The following is a 23,801-nucleotide window of genomic DNA, read 5'->3' on the forward strand; positions in this document are numbered from 1 at the left end:
CCCAGAGAACGGTGAAAGAAAGCAGAGGCAGTAGCTACTTGCGTTACTTCTAGAGTTTCCTGCAGTTCATGACACGGGCTTTCTCAGGAATCCTTCCAGAGGACTGGGGGCAAAGTAAAATACTGAAAGGTAGGAGCAGGCTAATCATGTCTCAAAAAAAAAAAGAGAATAGCGCCTGTACGTTTTGTCTCAGGTTCTACAAATGCTAGAAATGTACTATTTTTTTAAATGAAAGCTGGGAGCATTATTCACCCAGGAAGGAACAAGTGCCCCCTTGGCCTCTCCGTTGGGGACGCCCATGGCTCACGATCTGCTTGCGAGCTTCCCATACTGGGCATTTGGTTAGCCATTTTGAGAACAGAGCCCTGGACTAGGTAGGCCTCTGGCCTGATCCAGCAGGGCTCCTGTTATACCCACTCTCTCGCCCTGGATGGCGCCTCTGCCACTCTCTACTTGTCGGGGCCCCCAAAAGGGAGGGGCGAGGCAAGCCAGCGATCAAAAGCAGTGGCGGCTCCTGCTCAAAATCGTTCTTTCGCACCACCCAGAGGTAGCAATGAAGATCGGGCTGAGTAAAGAACCCTTCCCAGCATCCCACGGCCCCTGGACTCTGCATTGCGGCGCCCGCCTGCCCCAGAATCAGCACAATACAGACCAGGTTTTCCCGGCCAGCGCTTGGCCTCTCTAGGAATATCTCGTAAGGGTCTGCTCTCTGGTAACCCGGAAGAGGAAGCGGCGATCGTGCCTCTTGACACTTTCGTTAGCACGGGAGGGGGAGGGTAAAGCGCCATGGAGGTGAGAAAGGAACCCAGAAAGAAGTTGGGATATTAGAAAAGGAGCATGGACAGTTGAGCCGGCGGCGTAGGCGAAATAAAAGGAGGGGCAAGTAGATGAAGCCGGGGCCGCCGCTTTCCCCCTACAGTTCATGGGCGCGCGCGCAGGGGTAGGCGGGGCCTCATGGCCGGTTCCGGCGCGCGCGCTCACTGCCCCCACGTTCTTTTTTCTTTATCTCCACCCCACCCCCATCCTCACGACTGGCTGCTCCAAGAGACCGGCCAGTGGGGTAGATGGGGGAGGGGAGAAGAGAGAGAAAAGACGGGGGTGGATGTTCCCCAAACCGGATGTGCTGTCATTAGTGGTGCCGAGGCCTCTGTTTGGGTGCGCCTCTCCCTGTCCCTTTGAAAGCATCGGGGATCTCGGGGTGGCCTCCTAGGACCACTGACACTAGCAGGAAGCCTGCCGAGAAATAGCGCTGCTTGTTTGTGGGAGGCTTTTTTCCCGCCGCCGCCGCTGGCGGCCCTTGGCTTTTTATACACTGCCGGGCTTTTTTATACACTGCCAGATAAAATTTCCAATACTTTGCGTGGAGTCCACTTCTGACTTAAGATATGAAATCTGTGTCTGGGCTGTGCCAGTCAAGGCTGCAAGTGGAGGCTCACGTGACCTGTGTGGTTCTGACAGTACAAAATAAAATACTTTTCCACATAGAAGCCTTGCTCCTGACTTGCTAGTTTCTGGGCGTCGGAATGTTATTGTTTTTTCCAGTGGAGGTTCATTCTGTCAGCTGCATCCTGTGAGGCCTACGAAATGGCATGGACTCTATTGTGTAGTAGGATGTTGTAAAGGTTGTGAGTAGCCTCTGATGGGAAGCCTCTAGGATGGTATGTTTGCATGGAGAAATGGGCATGTGCAGCCTGCGTAAAGCACCCAGACATGCTACGGTATTTCAAGCTGTCACCATAGTTTGCTTGAACTAGCTGTCCTTTTAGTTGTTGTTCAATAGGTGAAGTCTGTGTGGAGTTGGCACAGTCTCTAGCAGAAGATAACGGGCATGGTGAGTTACGGGGTGGGGGGGGGGACAGGGAAGGAAGAGATGCGCCTTAAGCTGTGCTAGGAAAGAGAAACTTGTGATGAAAAATGCGCTTCAAATGTAGGTTTTCCTCAAGGGCAAAGAGTCTGTGTGATATTCTACTGCCCAAATAAATAAAAGAATATACTCACACAAGTCCAGGCCTGCAGCAAAATCTTGCAGTGTATCCCTAACTCCTAGCAGGTGTCCTCCCATTGAGGGCTCCAGCCAGCCTGGAAATAGAGCTTTGAAGCAATCTTTGGATATATATATATTACTTCCTTGCTCTTCTGAAAATATTCCCTGTCACATTATATAGTGTTAAAAGCCTATGGCTAGGGCAGGAGTCCCTAATCCTTTTGGACACAAGGACCCATTTGGAAATTTGGGGAAGTTAAGGGTACCACCACAAAATGGCTCAATGATTTAAATCACTCTTTTCCCCTTCCTGACAAAAGAAAATACCCCCATTTTTTTAAAATTTGGAAGGGACATGGCCCTCTAGGAACCAAGTGGGGTGACATGGTGCACCACGGTGCCCACAGATGCCATGTTGGGGACCCCAGGGGTCGGGGCTGGCTACCAGCATCAAGCAACATGGGCAGAAAGAGCTGTGTTGCTATATGAGAAGGGGCAGTTTCTGGAAAGAACACAATGGGAAGGATGTGTTCTTTGATGAAACTTGGTGAGTTGAGTTTTTTTAATTTCGTGGCATTTATCCCCCCCCCATCTTAATCCCCCTCTTGAAAATACATAAGCTGATCCACTTCCTCTGCCGTTTTTCTTATTAAAAACAACAACCCCAAACTGAAACCTGCAATATTATGTAAGTCCTTCAAGCTCACAGGTCCTTATCAGGTTCTTTCGGTGTTTTAAAACACATCTATTTTTCTTTTAATTTACACATGCATTTACTACTGCATATCTAGGGAGCCCCTGAGTCTGTAGAAACCACCCCTTTTCCCCTCAGGTGCTCCATCTTCCAAACAGTTAGGCACTTGTCCACCCAAGATCAGTGTTAGAGGAAACAATTAGAGGGGGTGATGATAATACTGATACTAGTGGGCTGCATTTGGCATGGTGAGTTAACAAGTTTTATGGGTCTGTTCTGTGACATAATTCCTGTCTGAAACTGCTTGTTCCCCCCAAAAAAGTATAGCTGCTGTATTGAATGTGGACATTCATTATATATTTTGTTAAAGCAACACCTTGACCTTCTTTGTTAAGAAATACGCGTTTTTAGCTTTTACCAAATTTGCTTAGAGTTGGACTGGGTGTGAGGAAGTGCTTTGCTGGTGATATAGAAATATTGCTAATATGCTTTTTGGCAGCTAGCATTTTTATGCTGTGAAACTGGCAGTGGGTAAGGAACAACATATGACTGTAGCAGGCCTGCTTGTTTAAATTCAGGTCTTCCTCAATCAAAAGGGGGGGGCTGTTTTTGAGAGCAAAAGGGACATATGGACAAGAAGAGCTGAACTGTCCTGTGGCTTACCCCACATTCCTCCCCCCACCCCGACACTGGGTTATATCTGACATAGTGCTACGGTGAACATTCTGTCAGTGCAAGGATTTCTCTTGTGCAATGGAACATCCTCACCTCCCCACTAAATCTGTTCTGGGGTTTCCCCCAATCCTCCAGAACAGATTTGGGGATGGTGCGTGGGGGTGGGGAGGGTGAGAAAATGCCATTGTACTAATGCTAATCCTTGTACTAACAGAAGTATTAGCTGAATACTGCCCTTTTTGTTCTGGTGAGCTCACTTTCAGTTTAAGAACATAAGAAGAGCCTGCTGGATCAGGCCAGTGGCCCATCTAGTCCAGCATCCTGTTCTCACAGTTGCCAACCAGGTGCCCAGGGGAAGCCCGCAAGCAGGACCCGAGTGCAAGAACACTCTCCCCTCCTGAGGCTTCCGGCAACTGGTTTTCAGAAGCATGCTGCCTCTGACTAGGGTGGCAGAGCACAGCCATCACGGCTAGTAGCCGCTGATAGCCCTGTCCTCCATGAATTTGTCTAATCTTTTAAAGCCATCCAAGCTGGTGGCCATTACTGCATCTTGTGGGAGCAAATTCCATAGTTTCACTATGCGCTGAGTAAAGAAGTACTTCCTTTTGCCTGTCCTGAATCTTCCAACATTCAGCTTCTTTGAATGTCTACGAGTTCTAGTATTATGAGAGAAGGAGAAGAACTTTTCTCTATCCACTTTCTCAATGCCACTTCTATACACTTCTATCATGTCTCCTCTGACCCGCCTTTTCTCTAAACTAAAAAGCCCCAAATGCTGCAACCTTTCCTCGTAAGGGAGTCGCTCCATCCCCTTGATCATTCTGGTTGCCCTCTTCTGAACCTTTTCCAACTCTAGAATATCCTTTTTGAGATGAGGCGACCAGAACTGTACACAGTATTCCAAATGCGGCCGCACCATAGATTTATACAATGGCATTATGATATCGGCTGTTTTATTTTCAATACCTTTCCTAATTATCGCTAGTATGGAATTTGCCTTTTTCACAGCTGCCGCACACTGGGTCGACATTTTCATCGTGCTGTCCACTACAACCCTGAGGTCTCTCTCCTGGTCAGTCACCGCCAGTTCAGACCCCATGAGCGTAGTTTCAGAGTGGGGGTGAGAGAGTTGAGGTAATAGTGTGGGGAGGTAAGTCATTTTTGTGCTTTGCATTTGGCCCCCGCTCTCCTACTTTATATGTGATTGGGGCCGATGTGGTTTTCTGCTGTCACACTTGGTTTCGGCAAGGGTTCATAGCTTTTCAAATGAAGCTCCTGGGTGGGGGGGGGGAGTTTATTGCTGAAGGAGTAAGTGAAAGTGCTCCAGATCTTTTGTACCTCCCTGGACCCAGAAAATCTTAATAACTATAGGCCGGTAGGAAATGTTCAATTCCTGGGCAAGGTCCTGGAACAAGACACTCTTGGATGAGACCGATTATCTGGATCCATTTCAGTCGGGTTTCAGGCCTGCTTTTGGCATGGAAACAGCCTTGGTCTCCCTGTATGATGACCTTTGTCGGGAGAGAGACAGGGGGAGTGTGACTGTTGATTCTCCTTGATCTCTCAGCGGCTTTCGATACCATCGACCATGGTATCCTTCTGGGGAGACTAGCTGAGTTGGGAGTGGGAGGTACTGCATTGCGGTGGTTCCACTCCTACTTGGCAGGTCGCCTCCAGAAGGTGGTGCTTGGGGAACATTGCTCGGCACCCTGGACTCTCCAGTATGGGGTTCCGCAGGGGTCAGCTCTGTCCCCCATGCTGTTCAACATCTACATGAAACCGTTGGGTGGGGTCATCTGGAGGTTTGGAGTGCATTGCCATCAGTATGCTGATGACAAGCAGCTCTATTTCTCCTTTTCATCTTCTTCAGGTGAGGCTGTCAATGTGCTGAACCAGTGCCTGGCTGCGACAGTAGACTGGATGAGGGCTAATAAACTGAGGCTCAATCCAGACAAGACTGAGATGCTGCTAGTGGGTGGTCCTTCTGACCAGATGGTGGATGTCCAACCTGTCCTGGATGGGGTTGCACTCCCCCTGAAGGAGCAGGTTCGTAGTTTGGGGGTTCTCCGAGAACCATCTCTGTCACTTGAGGCTCAGGTAGCCTCAGTGGCACGGAGTGCCTTCTATCAACTTCGGTTGGTGGCCCAACTACGTCCCTGTCTGGACAGGGATAACCTGGCTTCAGTTGTCCACGCTCTGGTAACCTCCAAATTAGATTACTGCAATGCACTCTATGTGCCTTTGAAGATGGTTCGGAAACTGCAGCTTGTGCAAAATGCAGTGGCCAGATTGGTAACAGGGACCAGACAGTCCGAACATATAAAACCGATTCTGGCCCGCTTGCATTGTGGCTGCCTGTATGTTTCAGAGCTCAATTCAAGGTGCGGTTTTGACCTATAAAGCCTTACATGGCTTGGGACCACAATACCTGATGGAAAGACTCTCCCGATACAAACCCACCCATATACTACGGTCAAGATCAAAGGCCGTCCTCCGGGTGCCTACTCCAAGGGAAGCTCGGAGAATGGCAACAGGGGAGAGGGCCTTCTCAGTGGTGGCCCCCAAATTATGGAATGATCTATGTGACGAGGTGCACCTGGCGCCAACACTGTTATCTTTTCGGCACCAGGTCAAGACTTTCCTCTTCTCCCAGGCATTTTAGCATGTGTTTTGAATTGTTTTTATATTGTTTTAAATTTTAAAATTGTGTTTTAAATTGTTTTTAAAATATGTGTTTTAAATTGTATATTTGTTTTAATGTTTTTGATTGCTGTAAACTGCTCAGGGAGCTTCTTCGGCTATGGGGCGGTATACAAGTGCAATGAATAATAATAATAATAGGTACAAATATCAGAGCTTGGAATAGTTACTTTTTTGAACTACAATTCCCATCAGCCCAATCCAGTGGCCATGCTAGCTAGGGCTGATGGGAGTTGTAGTTTAAAAAAGTAACTTTTCCAAGCTCTGCAAATAATGATGCAGTCAGTGAAGCTAAGAAAGAAGGCAAATTGTAGTCCAGTGGAATCATTCTTTTTCTTACATCTGATGACTCATTTTTTTGTCATGGGAATGTAAACTGAGCCTCATTCTAATGAATTAAGGTTTGGCATAAACATGATTAAATTTCCCATGTTTTGATGGGTGATGATGTTTCATGCCCACCAATATTTTGTAGCCCACAATACCTAAGGTATGATTTATCTCTCACACAATGTGAACTGAAATTAGATCCCATGTTCTAGCAATATATAGCATTTTTGTTTTTATTAACTATATGAGACCTTGTAATTCATGATACAGTGGAGTTGCATCATACGCACATTTAATTAACCTATGTGAATTCAACTATACACGCTTGGCAAAAATAAATAAAAAATAAATAGTGCAGGTGATTCTGCCCACCATTCCACTCAATGAGCGTATGCCTCAGAGTGAGCATGAGATGGGAGACATGAATCTGCTGTTCCCACAGTCGGTCTTAGTTCTGGTGTGCCTGAGAATCTCACTGTGCTGAATGTGATTCTAGTGTTTAAAGATACATATTTTTCATACTGTAAATGGGCGATTTAAGGGATTTTCAAGGGTAATTTTGACTATATGCGATTTTCGTCTTGCACACTGACTTTAGAACCTAACCCCTGTGTAAGACGTGACTTCACTGTACTTGCCAAATTTGCAGCCCAGTCCTATTCATGTTTATTTTGAAGTAAGCCCTGCTGAATTCAAAGGAAGTGTGCATAGGGTTGTAACCTTAAGATTTTGTACAGGATTATACTGCAGAGCACATTGAGTCCGGATGGTATTATTTACACAGTGTCCTCAGTGTTCATGGGGCTTCACAACATAAGCAAAAAAATACGGGTTCCTGCTGCAAGAAGCTGACAGGATGAAGACCCTTTAAACTGTGGAATGTGACTTAGTGGGATCTTGTTAGGAAGTTGTGGAGGGAAGATGACCTTTGAATATGCTTCAGATAACAAAACAGAAGACTGCTCATTTAATGGTGGTTGTGTCAACAAAAGGGGGCCTAGTTCTGTTACTATGTAACCTTTGCCTGTAAGCTACTTTTCCTCTCCAAATGCAAACTGGAAATCATATTTTATATACTTTTCTGAGAAGCTTTTAGCATTTAAACTGCTTTGACTCTCACCCATTCTGTCATTAAACTGGTAGTGGTTTAAATGACAAGATGATGATAAAATGTTACATTTATTCTGGGATATAGAATTGATATCAATAAACCCAGTCTTTGATGTGTAATAATTATTTTGAGTTTGAAAAGTAAAAAGTTGTTGCTTTCAAATCCATTTTGTTTTTAAATTGTGATTTTGCTTATAGAACATATGAGCTTTGGAGCGCAAGGTACCTGCAGCTTGATCTTTTTTTTAAAAAACAGGCTGCTCAGCAACCAACTCTTAAATGACACACAGTGTTTGACACATTTTTCATGTGGATGCAGAGGCCAATAAGAGGGGTAGATGTTCAAACGTGCATAGTAAATTTTAGTTTTGGCATTATCACAGAAAAAATGGAGGGCTTCAAGTCATCTTTGTATGACTGTGAACTTTGGTATTACCCTGCTTCCATCTAGAACAGAGAGCACCAGGTCCAGTACTAATTTAGAGGTGGTGCCTCCAGAGACGAGCAAAAAGAAATTATAGCCATTCTAGCTAGAGAAAATCTTAGTGTCCTTTAATATAATATAATAATAATAATAATAAAACTTTATTTTTACCCCGCCCTTCTCCAATAGGACTCAGAGCGACTTACAACTAAAACCAACATCGTTAAAAACATACAAATATATTATTAAAAAAAATTAAACTATAAGGGAAATTAAAAACTACAAGACATAGGTTAAAACAGCGAGCAATTTAAAATAATAAAACCATATAATATGATCACCAAGCCGATAAGACATTAATCCTGATCATTCTCTGTCCCAAATGCCCACTGAAATAAAACAGTCTTTGCTTGTCGCCGAAAAGACGGCAAGGAGGGAGCTGATCGTACCTCACTCGGGAGGGAGTTCCACAACCTAGGGGCGACCACCGAAAAGGCTCTATCTCGTGTCCGCGTCAAATATGCTTGCGAAGGTGTAGGGAGCACAAGAAGGGCCTCACCTAAAGATCTCAAGTCCCGGGCAGGTTCATGTAGGGAGATACGATCTGTCAAATAGTCTGGACCTGAGCCGTATAGGGCTTTGTAGGTCAAAACCAGCACTTTGAATTGTGACCGGAAACAAATTGGCAGCCAGTGGAGCTGTTGTAACAGGGGAGTTGTATGATCCCTGTAACCAGCTCCAGTTAGTACTCTGGCTGCAGCTCTTTGTACCAGTTTAAGTTTCCGAACAGTCTTCAAAGGCAGCCCCACGTAGAGCGCGTTACAATAGTCTGAACGGGATGTAACTAAGGCATGCATCACCCTGGTCAGATCAGGCAGGACAAGGAACGGGCGCAGTTGGCGCACCAGTTTTAATTGGGCAAATGCGCTCCTGGATACTGCAGCAATCTGGGCCTCCAAATTCAAAGCTGAGTCCAGGAGTACACCCAAACTGCGAACCTGAGACTTCAGGGGGAGTGCGATCCCATCCAGTATCGGTTGAACCCCTATTCCCTGATCTGCCCTCCGACTGACCAGGAGTACCTCTGTTTTGTCAGGATTTAATCTCAACTTGTTTACCCTCATCCAGTCCATCACTGATGCCAGGCACTGGTTTAGGGTCTGTACGGCTTCCTTGGCTTCAGGTGGAAAAGAGAAATAGAGTTGAGTGTCATCAGCATACTGATGGCACCGAACACCAAAACCCCGGATAACCTCTCCCAGCGGTTTCATGTAGATGTTAAATAACATGGGGGACAAAACAGAACCCTGAGGGACCCCATAGGTCAATGGCCAAGGGGTCGAGCAGGAGTCCCCCAGTACCACCTTCTGGGTTCGATCCTCCAGGAAGGATTGGAGCCACTGTAAAACAGTGCCCCCAAGTTCCATCTCAGCAAGGCGGCCCAGAAGGATACCATGATCGATGGTATCGAAAGCCGCTGAGAGGTCTAGTAGAACCAGCAGAGACACACTCCCCCTGTCCAGTTCTCTGCGTAGGTCATCCACCAAGGCGACCAAAGCCGTCTCTGTCCCATAGCCAGGCCTGAAACCAGATTGAAATGGATCTAGATAATCCGTGTCATCCAAGAATCTCTGGAGTTGGGCAACCACCATAGGATTTGCTATCTTTATTAAAAACACAAAAGAATGATTGATTCATTCCTATAGTGACATTGCCCCTCATTTGTAGTGTATTATTTACATGGCTTGCTTAATTGAATGGGAGTACTTAGATTGTATCTTGCAATAAAATTATTTGAGTTTGCAGGCGTCAAGCATTGAAGCAGGAATAGTGGTTAAAAACAGCATATTCCTTGATCTTTCTTTTTTCACACTCTCCCAGAGGTAGAACCAGAGTTTCAGAGTCACTTTGTTTTTTCTCATTGGGGCTCTAACCAACTAATATCTTCAACTAATGAGGCACTTCCAATCCTGCCATTTTGAAATAAATGCAGATCAATGATTACCTGACTTTTCCTGACAGCTTGTTCTTGCTGAGAGTTGCCCTTTTCCAGGGACACTCCCAGTGCAGTCTGAACAAGGTATCCTACAACAATCTTTGACATTTTTGGCAGTCCAGTCCAGTCCCCCAACTCATGTCTCCATTTGTAATTTAAACATAGCCAAGTTAATCTCATAAATACCTTGTTTGGATGTGTGTTTTAGCTTGCTTTCCTCACTTTCCAAACAAGATCTGATCTTTATGAAAACAGTAATACTTAAATAATAATAATAAGTAAAGGTCTTAAGATTCTTAACAAAAATAGATCTCAGGAGAGAAAAACCATTTTTCTAACCTAAAAGTGCAATTTATTTTAAATTTTGATAATGTTGGGGGCAATTTTTGTGTAATCTCCTGCAGTTTTCTTGACACGGTATTACTGAGCAAATGTCTTGGAAGAATCTTTTGTGCGTATTCAGCTTTTGTCTGCATCAGTTTTATTTTTGTTGAACAGATGTTTGATCGAAATAAACAAGCTGATGAGGCCTCTGCTGCTTCAGCACAAGGTAAGCCTCTTATTTAATGGGGAAACTCACAAAATTAAAGGATTAGCATCTGCTTGAAATGTATCTTTACTGCACTTGGCAGTTAATGAAATTTGGGAACGAAGAGTATTTCTTGGGAGAGTTCTCTTTCTATTATATAGCTTTTGTCTCTTGCTTCTTACAGGTATAGAAAGAAAAGGTAATGAAGGCTCCTTACAACAGGAGAGCTGTAGTAGGTGAGTAAGATGGATGTGGATTCACACTAAAGTTGAATTCTTTCTGATTTATACATTAACTAGAACTTTCAGTTTGTGGAAAACATATCTGTTAAACCAGGGGTTGCCAACCTTTTTGGACAAGAGGACACCTTTCAAATTTTGGGAGCGTGTAGGGTGCATCAGTCACAAAATGGCTGCCATGGGGGCATGGCATAACACAAAATTAATCAGTAGTCATGTAATTGTATTTTCCTGTGACTGTATTGCCATGCTAGAAAAGGCTTAACCTGTTGAATTTCTGCCTGGCATACAGCTGTTAATGGTACAAGAACCCTGTTTTCCCCCAGTGTCAACCCAAAGTCTAGACTTGCTACCATCCTGTACCCACTTACCTGGAAGCCAGCCCCATTAAACACAAAGAAACTTACTTCCCAGTAGACATGCATACCATTGTACTGTAAGTTCCAGTGAATTCTTAATGAGAGCCTGGTCTTTACTCTTGCAAAGCAGGAAACATATCTAAGCCTCTTTGTAAAGTTTTTTGAACATTTACCTGTACTTACTGTGTAGTAGTATTTGCAGAAAATAACCTCTAGGCACTACTCGATCTCAGGCAAACCCAGCACAGGAAAGATGCATCCTGGTTGCTAGGGAAAAGGGAAAGGCAAACTATGAAGATTCCAAGAATTAGAAAAAAAGACAAGAGCACTAAAAGGGAGGGCAAAACAGCAGCTCTTTAGGACCCCAGGAATTCCTATTGCCTGGTGTCCAAACAACTGACTTATCAATCACAGCTCTGACTTTGCGCATAGGCTAATAACACTGATAGGCAGGAGCAGCTGGGCTGGTTCATTTAACGTAAATCATTTATAATAATAATAATAAATAATAATAAATTTTATTTCTAGGCCGCCTATCTGGCCGCACAAGCGGCCACTCTAGGCGGCGTACAAGATCAATTAAAATACAACATACAAACTACATAAAAACCCAAGAACTACAATATAAAACGAAGCCGAACCCACCCATAGCTAAAACCAATAAAATTAGGCTACCCCAGGGATCTTGTAGGCCTGCCTCAATAGCCAGGTTTTCAAGGCTTGGCGAAAACTTGGCAGGGAGGGGGCATGGCGAAGATCATAAGGGAGAGAGTTCCAGAGGGTGGGGGCCACGATTGAAAATGCCCTCGCTCTGGTCCGCACCAGTCTAGCTGTTTTGACTGGTGGGACTGAGAGAAGGTCTTGAGTGGCTGATCTAGTCAGGTGGCATATTTGTTGATGCTGGAGGCGTTCCTTCAGATAAGCTGGGCCGAGACCGTATAGGGCTTTAAAGGTTAGTACCAACACCTTGAATTGGGCCCAGTAAACAACTGGTAACCAGTGTAGATCTTGTAACACCTGAGTGATTTGATCACGGCGACGGCTGTTCGTAATCAAACGTGCCGCCGCATTCTGTACCAGCTGCAGTTTCCGGACCGTTTTCAAGGGTAACCCAACGTAGAGCACATTACAGTAGTCTAAGCGAGAGGAGACCAGGGCATGTACTACCCGTGGGAGAAGATGGACAGGCAGATAGGGTCGCAACCTCTGTATTAGATGTAATTGAAACCAAGCTGCCCGGCTCACTGCCAAAACCTGAGCCTCCATGGACAGCTGGGAATCAAGGATGACCCCGAGGCTGCGGACCTGGTCCTTCAGGGGCAGTTTTACCCCATTGAGCACCAGGTCTAAAGCTCCTAATCTTTTCCTGTCTCCCACGAGCAGCACCTCGGTCTTGTCAGGGTTTAGCTTCAGCCTATTTCCTCCCATCCATTCACTTACTGACTCCAGGCACTTGGAAATGGTCTCCACAGCCAACTCTGGCGAGGACTTAAACGAGAGATAGAGCTGGGTGTCATCCGCATATTGGTGGCACCACAGCCCAGATCTCCTGATGATGGCTCCCAGCGGCTTTACATAGATGTTGAATAGCATGGGGGCAAGGATAGAACCCTGTGGCACACCACAATTGAGAGGCCAAGGGTCCGAGACCTTATCCACCAATGCCACGCGTTGATGTCTGTCTGAGAGATGGGAACGGAACCACCGTAGAACAGTGCCCCCTATTCCCATTCTCTCCAGACGATCTAAAAGGATACCGTGGTCAATGGTATCGAAAGCCGCTGAGAGATCCAGGAGGACGAGGAATGCATGTTCTCCTTTATCCAACGCCCTCCTTAAATCATCCACCATAGCGACCAAAGCTGTTTCAGTTCCATGACCAGTCCTGAAGCCAGACTGGAATGGATCTAGATGATCTGCTTCATCCAAGTGTGTCTTTAACTGTTTGGCCACCACTCGCTCGATGACCTTGCCCAAGAATGGAAGATTAGAAACTGGGCGAAAGTTGTTTAAATCTTGGGGATCCAAGGAGGACTTTTTCAGAATGGGCTTTATTACCGCCTCCTTGAGGGCTAATGGCACCACACCTTCTTCTAAAGAAGCATTCACCACTGCCTTGATCCCTTCGCTCAGTTTCTCTTTACAGCCCAAAATGAGCCATGTAGGGCAAGGATCAAACAAGCAAGTGGTTGGCTTCACAGTAGAGAGCACCTTGTCCACTTCCTCAGAGGGAAGAGGCTGAAACCGATCCCACCAGACCGGAATGCAACTGGCCGACTCTGGCACACTTCCTGTATCCACGGCATACGGAATCGCACTCTTTAGGCGCTCAATTTTATCAGCAAAGTGTTTAGCAAATATGTCACAGGAGGCTTTAGAAAGTTCCATGGGTTCCTGCACAACTGGACCGACCAGGCTTCGGACCACTTGGAACAACCTCCTGGGACAACACTCTGCGGACGCAATAGAGGCAGCAAAGAATTCCCTCTTTGCTGCCTTCGTTGCCACTTGGTAGGCTGCAATTGCTGCTCTAACCAGTGTCCGATCGTCTTCAGAGTGCGATTTCCGCCACCGGCGCTCTAGTTGTCTCACCTCCTGTCTCAGACCCCGCAACCGTGGAGTATACCAGGGCGCAGTCTGAGTTCTATTCAGGGGGAGAGGACGTTTCGGAGCCAACCGGTCAATTGCCCCGGTGATCTCCCTATTCCACTCCATCACCAGGGTTTCGACCGGGCGACCTTCAGACAACTCCAAATTCCCCAGTGCATTCAGGAATCCCTTAGGCTCCATCAGGCGCCTGGGACGGACCATTCTAATAGGTCTCTGTCCCCTGCGGAGGGTGTGCGGCAATGAGAGATCTATATTTACCAGATAGTGATCTGACCATGACACGGGGTTAACAACAACAGCCCCTATTTTCAGAGCACTTCCATCCCCTCCTGAGACAAACACAAGGTCAAGAGCATGACCGGCTACATGGGTGGGCCCCGTATTACTAAGGTGCAGTTCCCAGGAAGTCATGGTTTCCAAGAAATCCTGAGGAGCTCCTGTGAGAGCTGCCTCAGCGTGCAGGTTAAAATCCCCCCAAACCACTAGGTTAGGGGACAGAGCCCGCACATCTGCGACAACCTCAAGCACCTCGGTCAGGGAGTCTGCTGTGCAGCGGGGTGGGCGGTACACAAGCAGAATTCCTAAACTGCCCTTTGGGCCCAACCTCCAGTACATGCAGTCAACAAACGTGGTCTCGTGGAGAGGTCTGGTAAAAATCAAAGACTCCCGATAGATAATTGCTACAACCCCTCCCCGCCTACCAACCCTCGGCTGCTGTGCGTACTGGAACCCGGCCAGACACATGGCCCCAAGCACCAGGGCTGAGGCCTCGTCCAGCCAAGTTTCCGTGATGCACAACAGGTCTGCATTCTCATCCACAATCATATCGTGGATGAGTGATGTCTTCTGAACCACAGACCTGGCATTACACAGCAGCAGTCGAAGGTCGGATGGAGTTGTACATCCCCCAGCTTTCTTCTGGCTGTGAGCAGGCCCAGGACAGGGGATGGATATAATGCATCTATCCCTTGTTCCCCTAAATTGGCATGGCCTGCCACCTACACCTTTCCAGCGTCTGCCACCTAGCCTCTTAATATCGTGGGCCCCCACCCTCCCCACCATAGCCCTCTCCACCTTGCACATAACCCCCTCCGCGCCTGTTGCCCAGGCAGGCCTCCCTACCCCCAGTTAAGTCCGTCTAGCTGGCTGCAGTTCTATCTTGCTGCCGAGTGGCTCCTTCTCCTTATTGAGATCAAGATATTATATCGACCTCCTCCTCTCATAGACCGCTCTCCGTGTCTTCCATGCCGATGTATGCTTCCACCACTCAGGCAGGCACCCAACCTTAAAACAACCCCCCGCCCCCCCCCAAAAAGCAACAGAAACAAAACAAAAGACAAAAACCCAGGCCACCTCAGCCAGCCAGCTTATGTATCCCTCCAAAGAAGGACAGGTGATGGAGATTAGTCACAGCTGGCTGGGTACCTGGGACCTGGTCCTGCAAGAGGCACATCTGCCAGGCAGCAGTCCCACTGGGAAGGGTGGTGGAGGTGGTGTTCCAACAGCAGCAGCAACAGCAGGCTCTCCTTCCCTGGGTGGCGATGTTCTCCTTCTTCCTGCAGGGTACTTGCACATTTTGCTCCATAACTTTCTTTCTAGGAGGGCTAGAGATTTTTTTTTTTAATGAAAGCTCAGATTCTGGGCTTCCTGCTAGGCATGCCACTGAAGGCCTTTGTGGGTGCCATGCTGCCCATGGGAGACAAGGTGGCGATACTGGTGTTAAACTAATGCTTACATTTATTTTCCAGAACTCACTCTAAAATACTGCTTTACTCTTTAATAAAATCTCAGAAAAGGAACTTCACTCAATTATTTTAATCTATCAGACTCTTATTGTTATTGTTGTGCCTTCAAGTCGATTATGACTTATGGCGACCCTATGAATCCAATAGCATCTGTCATGAACCATCCTGTTCAGATCTTGTAAGTTCAGGTCTGTAGTTTCCTTTATGGAATCGGTCCATCTCTTATTTGGCCTTCCTCTTTTTCTACTCCCGTCTGTTTTCCCAGCATTATTGTCTTTTCTAATGAATAATGTCTTTTCATTATGTGTCGAAAGAATGATAACCTCAGTTTCATCATTTTAGCTTCTAGTGATAGTTCTGGTTTAATTTGTTCTAACACCCAATTATTTGTCTTTTTCGCAGTCCATGGTATGTGCAAAACTCTCCTCCTACACTACATTTCAGATGAACTGATTTTTCTCTTACCTGCTTTTTTCACTATCCAACTTCCACATCCATATATAGAGATTGGGAATAGCATGGTCTGAATGATCCTGACTTTAGTTTTCAGTGATACATCTTTGCATTTAAGGACCTTTTCTAGTTCTCTCATAGCTGCCCTCCCCAGTCCTAACCTTCTTCTGATTTCTTGACTATTGTCTCCATTTTGGTTAATGACTGTGCCAAGGCATTGATGATTCTTGACAAGTTCAATGTCCTTGTTGTCAACTTTAAAGTTATATAAATCTTCTGTTGTCATTGCTTTAGTCTTCTTGACGTTCAGCTGTAGTCCTGCTTTTGTGCTTTCCTCTTTTAACTTTCATCAGCATTCGTTTCAAATCATTACTGGTTTCTGGTAGTCATATGGTATCGTCTGCATACCTTAAATTATTGTTATTTCTCCCTCCAAGGCTTTGTAGGTTCGTAGGACAGGCAGGATATTAAGTATAAATAAATATGTTATTTAATTATTGCACTTATACACCGCCCCATAGCCAAAGCTCTCTGGGTGGTTTACAACTAAAAACATTAAAAACAAGTATACAAATTTAAACCATTAAAACCTATAAAAACTGATAAGCAAGTTAAAAACACGTTATTCAAATGCTGTTAAAATGCCTGGGAGAAGAAGAAAGTCTTGACCTGGTGCAGAAGAGATAACGGGGTTGGCGCCAGGCGCACCTTGTCGCAGAAATCATTCCATAATTTGGGGGCCACCACTGAGAAGGCCCTCTCCCTTGTTGCCATCCTCGAGCTTCCCTCACTATAGGCACCCAGAGGACCTTTGATGCTGAGCGTAGTGTATGGTTAGGTTCATGTCGGGAGAGGCGTTCCATCGGGTATTGTGGTCCCAAGCCGTGGAAGGCTTTATAGGTTAAACCAGCACCTTGAATCGGGCTCGAAAACATACAGGCAGCTAATGCAAGCAGGCCAGAATCGGTTTTATATGTTCTGGTCCCTGTTACCAATCTGGCCGCTGCATTTTGCACAAGCTGCAGTTTCCGAACTGTCTTCAAAGGCAGCCCCATGTAGAGTGCATTGCAGTAATCCAGCTTGGAGGTTACCAGAGCATGGGCAACTGAAGCCAGGTTATCCATGTCCAGATAGGGGCGAAGCTGGGCTACCAACTGGAGTTGGTAGAAGGCACTCCGCGCCACCGAGGCTACCTGAGACTCAAATGACAAAGATGGTTCTCGGAGAACCCCCAAGCTACGAACCTGGTCCTTCAGGGGGAGTGCAACCCCATCCAGGACAGGTTGGACATCCACCATTCGGTCAGAGGAACCACCCACTAACAGCATCTCAGTCTTGTCTGGATTGAGCCTCAATTTATTAGCCCTCATCCAGTTCATTGTCGCAGCCAGGCACCGGTTCAGCACATTGACAGCCTCACCTGAAGAGGATTAGAAGGAGAAATAGAGCTGCTTGTCATCAGCATACTGATGGCAACACACTCCAAAGCTCCGGATGACCGCACCTAACGGTTTCATGTAGATATTGAACAGCATGGGACAGAACTGACCCCTGCGGAACCCCATATTGGAGAATCTACGGGGCCGAGCAATGTTCCCCAAGCAGCACCTTCTGGAGGCGACCCACCAAGTAGGAGCGGAACCACTGCCATGCAGTACCACTCCCAACTCAGCCAGTTGTCCCAGAAGGATACCATGGTTGATGCTATCGAAAGCCGCTGAGAGATCAAGGAGAATCACTCCCCCTGTCTTTCTCCTGACAGAGGTCATCATACAGGGTGATCGAGGATGTTTCCGTGCCAAAACCAGGCCTGAAACCTTACTGAAATGGATCCAGATAATCGGTCTCATCCAAGAGTGTCTGGAGCTGGCCTGCAACCACTTGTTCCAGGACCTTGCCCAGCAATGGAACATTTGCCACCGGCCTATAGTTATTAAGATTTTCTGGGTCCAGGGAGGGTCTCTTCAGGAGTGGCCTCACTACCACCTCTTTCAGGTGGCCAGGGACCATTCCCTCCCGCAGAAAGGCATTAATTACTTCCCTGGCCGAGCCGGCTGTTCCATCCCTGCTAGCTTTTATTAGCCAAGAAGGGCAGGGATCCAGTACAGAAGTGGTTGCACAAACCTTGTCAACGTCCTCAAGCTGTACCAACTGAAACTCATCCAAGAAATCAAGACAAGGCTGTGCTCTGGATACCTCGCTTGATTCACCTGCTATAACACTGGAGTCTAAATCCTGGCAAATGTTAAAGATTTTATCATGGAAGTGCCTAGCAAATTCATTACAGCAGGCCTCAGATGGTTCTACCATGTCCTTGGGGCCAGCATGTAATAGCCCCCAGACAATTCTGAAGAGCTCCACTGGGTGGCAGAGTGATGATTTGATAGTGGCAGCAAAGTATTGTTTTTTGCTGCCCTCGCTGCCCCTAAATATAACTTACCATAGGCACTTACCAGTGTGTGACCGCAAGTATAAATAAATAGGTAAGCCAAGAACTGACCTTTGTTTGCTTGGAGCGAAATAAATCACAAAGACAGTTTGTATATGGCTAAGAATCCTACCCACTATCTTCCCATGTTAATATATCTATCACATTCTGACAAAGTTGCCTTTGCATTGTTTGAAAGTTTGATAGTCATACATGTGAACATGAATGACACAAGGGTTAAAACAGGGTCCATATTCAATTAAAAGGCTACCTAATACCAAATAAACTGAGCTTTTACAGTATGTGACATCCATGTGGATGAAATGTTTGTGGACCGATGTTAATTAATTGATTTGAGCTGGTCTATTCAAAACATACCATTTTCCCAGACTCCAGTTCCTTTCCCACTGCAGTTTCAAATCTGAAGGATCCTCCCTTTCTAGTGATGATAGACTACTAAACTACCTTGGCACATTTTCCTCATGTAAAATGAATCATTATTATTAATTTAATTTTTTACCTGCCGTTCACCTTAAGGTCCCAGGGTAGGTTACAACAATTTACAGTGCAACATCTAAAACAGTTTAAAATGGAATTACAATCACAAAAGTAGGGCGGGTCCTAATATATATATATATATATATATCAGGTAGCAAAGGGTCAGGGTAAAGAGGGGCATCTTCATTATTTGCCAAAAACTGTATTATCGTGATGGTGCCAGATGGGGAAGAAGTTCCACAGCTTAGGGCAGCCTTTCCCAACCAGTGTGCCTCCAGATGTTGTTGCACCACAACTCCCATCAGCCTCAGCCAGCATTGCCAATGGTCAGGAACATGGGAGTTGTGGTCCAACAACATCTGGAGGCACACTGGTTGGGAAAGGCTTGCTTAGGGACTACCACAGAGATTGCCCTTTCCCAGGCCACCCCCGCCCCCAGGTTTGTGAGAGCAGCTGAACTACCAAGACGGATCAGTCTGTTGATCTTAACACCCGAGAGGGTCTGTAGGGAAGGGGGCAGTCTCTGAGATATTTGGAACCTAAGCTGTTTACAGCTTTAAACGTTAACGTGAGCACCTTGAATTGGGCCCGAAGCAACAATTACATCTCTGAGCCCATTTTCTTTTCAATTTTCTGAGATCAGCCTAGGGTAATAGAGTCCTCAGCCAGTCATCTTTTCCTGCCCCTGGATGAAACCTAGATGTGGAGAATGAAGTTGTGAGGAAGAACTGAAGGGAAGCAAATTCCATTTAGTGGAATCCTAGAATGCAGAGCAATTGTGGGTAAAACCAGTTAGAGAGGTTCTCATTTTTAGATTGCTTTTTAAACCTATTCATATGGGGAATTGGGGGATTTCTTCTATTCATAATATTTCTTTCTACTTCTGCTGTTCAGTTATGAGTGCTCATGCTTATATGGCCAAAATGGTAGCTCTAAACACACAAGCAGGGAGATATCATCAGGCTCGCTGGTACCCTGAGGTTTGCCCAAGTACAAAAATGTTTTAGAGAAAAATCTCCAAAGTTTGTGTGTGTGTGTGTAGGGGGGTAGAACCTTCCCAAAAGAGCCCTATGAGGTGTGAGTCCTTAGTAGCCATGCAGTATCAGCTATCTGTGGGAGAAAGGAAACAAAACAAAACAGAAAACTGATCAGAAAGGGAAATGAAATGGAGTATCATGGAGAAGGGTATGTCTGGCTGCTTTACTGGAATACTGAACTGGAGCACTCCACCCTGCAACATTCTTTTGCAAGTTCTGCTTCTATTTTGAAATGGTGAACATTTTTGGAGTGTGGGGAAAGTTAATTCAGTCAGCCTCATATGAGTTGTTTAGAATTTGGTGGTGGAAATAGGGAGAAGAATGGATTCTATTGTTAATAGAATTATTTTTGCTTGCATGCTTAATCCATGACTGCCTTTACAGTCAGCAAAAAAGGGATGATTGTATGCAGTCAAAGGTGAATCATTCTTGAAGCCTTTTCCCCCAATGAGGTTGCCTCTTTGCAATGCTTTGGAAGACCCCCCCCCCTGAAATTTCACTGGTCTGTATTTGTTAGAGTTCTAAATCAAATCTACTTTCTTGGTAATCTTGTCTTAGGAAATATTGATGGATTAAGTCAATCTGTTTTCATTAAGAATCTTCTTAGTTAGAAGCATCTTAATGGCCTATGGTGTTGACCAACATTGATAACTGATTGTTGTGAATTAATATTAAGAGGTTATGATGCCAGTTCTTTGTTTGGTTCTCTGGAATGAAATGTATATGAATAATATATAGCTGTAAAGTACCTTGAAATGTGATAGCCCATAATAATTAGAAAAATGTGTACTTTCTTCAGACCAGTCAGTCAAAAATCTGAAGTGTTTTATCCCTTCCCCCTGATCAAAATAAGATTTTTGTGTGATTGTTCAAATTAACCAATTAAAAAGTGTAATTATTCAGAACCACCACTTTTTCACTCATGTGAGGAAGGAATGAATATTTGTTGGGAAAGACAAATATATGTGGAGGGAATGCTATGCTGTCTTATGAAGTGAATTTTGCTTGAGTGTGGGTAATTTTGCTTAAGTATGGAAAAAGTAGCATGAATGTTGTTTTGATAGCAGCCCTCTTAATACTTGAGCACTAGATGTTAGGAGTCTAATTTCTCTCTCCCTCTGAAAACAGCTGATTATATGGACATTTCTATTTTTCAATTTAAGCATACAAGGACCAGAGCTGGCTGGGCCTGGACTACCTGTTACACAGAACAGACAAGGCTATTGCAACTGTTGCCATGTACACTACAGTAATCTTGAACAGGTATGAAAGTATGGCTTTAACTCCAGGTTCCATTATGGGAACCTTAGTTTTTCAACAATTGTTAAAGAGTTTGATCTGTTGTTAGTTTACTATAATAGGTTTGAAAGTCTGAAAATAAGGAATGGGAAGATTTTTTTCATGCATACAGTTTCATTTTTAATTTTCAGTTTAAAAATGTCTTGTACTAAAACTTGGTTGAGGTAATACATTGGTAACAAGGAGGTCAAACTGTGGCTCACTATCAGATTTACTGTGACTTGAGAAAAGTGCATTTGCAAAAATAAATAGAATTCAGATATGTGCATTAGGTACAGTAGAGAATTGCACCTCAGTCAGACAAATCCTCCTAAGCCCTATCACCTGTTTTTCACTGCTGCCATCACAGTCCTTGCGCTGGGCTTAAACCAGCCTTTCCCAACTAGTGGGCCACCAGATGTTGTTGGACCACATTTCCCATCTTTCCTGACCATTGGCAATGCTGGCTGAGGCTGATGGGAGTTGTAGTCCAACAACATCTGGTGGCCCACTAGTTGGGAAAGGCTGGCTTAAGCTGTTGAGAGAAATTGCATACAGCTGTACGGCATGCCACCCTTTTGCCTACCCAGGATGATTGGGAGAAGAAAATGCACATGTGGCTAGTAGGACTTTTTGGCAAGAAGGCCCTGTGCCCTGGATGGGCAGAAGTATGATAGCCTATGAAGAAAGTCACCATTCCAGGATTGTTGTGCTGTACCTTGGAAACTGCAATACATTTGGGATGTGGCAAAGCTCCCTAAATCTTTGGAAAAAGAATTCAGGTGATCAAAGGGACAAAGATGCAGAACCTCCTGCTTCTTCTTCTCCAGAACCCATTCAACAGACTCTGTTTCTGTGACCTTTCCTTCCTGCTTAACTGTGGCCACTTCTAAACCCCACTACTATTCACAAACAATTGTTTTCCCCGGTCATATACTGTTTCTTTCTTTTGTCAGCCCCCCCTCCCCTCCCAATAACCCTGCTGCAACTGCCTCTCCCATCCAGGTGTCTTTGGTTCTTGTGTTTGGATGGAGGAGGTAAAGAAGAAAAGAATATATCTATGACATGTTTATCATCCATGTGTACCAGTGGCATCTTTTTAGTTCTTTTGTTTGTTTGTTCATATTTCGTAATTAGAACTAACTGGGGATTACCCTTGATCTTGTGCATCTAATGGAAACAGTTGTTAAGTTTTGATAGGTGATTAATATGAAGCTTCTTTTTCTCTCTCTGTTCAGCATGTGTACAGTTCCCAGCATAGGCACTTTGCCACCTACTGTAGGAATCGTAGGGGCACAACTAGTCTGATGGAGCGTTTCCTGCAAGATGTTTTGCAGCATCATCCCTATAGATACCATGATAACAGGTAAAATATTCAGTTTTGTGGCTTATCTGACTCTTTTATCATATTATGTAATGTAGTGTGTGTGTGGCCATCTGGAGAGGAAACTTTACCTGGAGACACTGGCTTCAAAAGAAACATATGCTTTTGGCCTAATGGGTTATATCATATATCTGCACTAATTATAGAGCTTTTGTGTTTAATTTAATGTAAGTTACTTGGTAAAATACAGCCAGCAAGATTGTATGGTTTTGCAGTCATGCCATGCCACAAATTGGATGATAAGTAATGTATTAAAGCTGCTAACATCATAGCTCACTGTAAACATGATATAATATCAAACAATTCATTGCACATATACTGGAAACAAGGGTTGGAACTCCAAGGCAAGGTGCATGTGTGGAGGAGATGCAGATGTGCCACTGGAGTTTGAGGAAGAGAAACGTTTAGGGGCTCCTAGTCTGATTGACTAATAGGTGGTGTATCTGAGAGTTTATATAGACACCTCCTGAATTAATGCTGTTGAGTGACTTTTTAACTTCTACTTTTTACTTTGGAAAGTTGTTTGTGCATTTGGGCACCTCTTAAGATATTGTAACTAAATTTTGCATGATGGTTCCTGAGATTAAGGAACAGATTTTTATCTAGTTTTGAGAGGCATTATGAGTTTGCTATTTACATAGGGTTGTATCCAGAGATGTCCATCTCCAAAGGAAAGGTCTCTTTCTGGTCTCAGAAGGGACTGCAATCTAGCAGAGGCTCCCTTTTGAGGAAGGTGAGGAAATGATTTTCACTGACTTCCCCTGCAGCCCTCTCCCACTGTATTTGTGGGGTTGGGGCGTTCCCCAACCCTCTGGAGCAGGTTTGAAGGAGGCTGGATCAGAAAGAAAGGATAGATGAAAAATGCCTGTCCTGCTTCCTGCAGGTCATAAGAACTCTGGAATCAAGCTTTAGAATTAGACTGCCTTCAAGTCGATCCCGACTTAAGGCGACCCTATGAATAGGGTTTTCATGGTAAGCGGTATTCAGAGGTGGTTTACCATTGCCTCCCTTGGAGGCTGAGAGGCAGTGACTGGCCCAAGGTCATCCAGTGAGCTTCATGGCTGGTCTCCCTGGTCTCCCAGGTCGTAGTCCAGCACCTTAACCACTACACCACACTGTCTTTCAACCAAGCTTTAGTACAATTCAAATAGTTTTCGGTGCGGTTTGATGATGAAGTTGCATCCAGACTTTCTGCTCCATAAACACAAGGAGCATCTCTTCATGGAACAGTGAAAACTTTGTTTCCATCCCATAGTTGTTTTGTATGAGAAATAGTTGAAGAGAACTTCCTTGTGGAAGAAAAAGTAAGACTTATAAGAATCAGGCTT

At 45.1% G+C, this 23,801-nt stretch overlaps 1 protein-coding gene across 8 annotated transcripts in view; it reads left to right on the forward strand.

The window, feature by feature from the left end:
* The first annotated feature begins 520 nt into the window (after positions 1–520).
* ZDBF2 (zinc finger DBF-type containing 2) overlaps positions 521–23,801 on the forward strand; it is a 54,174-nt gene continuing 30,893 nt past the window's right edge. The window contains exons 1-6 of one of the 8 annotated variants that reach the window (XM_061607889.1): positions 521–2,531; positions 4,362–4,503; positions 10,412–10,463; positions 10,627–10,678; positions 20,975–21,074; positions 22,328–22,455. In XM_061607889.1, the coding sequence (XP_061463873.1) occupies positions 10,412–10,463; positions 10,627–10,678; positions 20,975–21,074; positions 22,328–22,455 (332 nt within the window). In that variant the 5' untranslated portion in view covers positions 521–2,531; positions 4,362–4,503. Of the gene's footprint in view, positions 2,927–4,361; positions 4,504–7,642; positions 9,998–10,411; positions 10,464–10,626; positions 10,679–20,974; positions 21,075–22,327; positions 22,456–23,801 lie in introns of those variants that run through there. The other 7 variants (XM_061607891.1, XM_061607890.1, XM_061607886.1 and 4 more) reach the window with 7 other exon arrangements.

This window comes from Rhineura floridana, chromosome 2 (genome assembly GCF_030035675.1).
Source record: "Rhineura floridana isolate rRhiFlo1 chromosome 2, rRhiFlo1.hap2, whole genome shotgun sequence".
Taxonomy (NCBI): domain Eukaryota; kingdom Metazoa; phylum Chordata; class Lepidosauria; order Squamata; family Rhineuridae; genus Rhineura; species Rhineura floridana.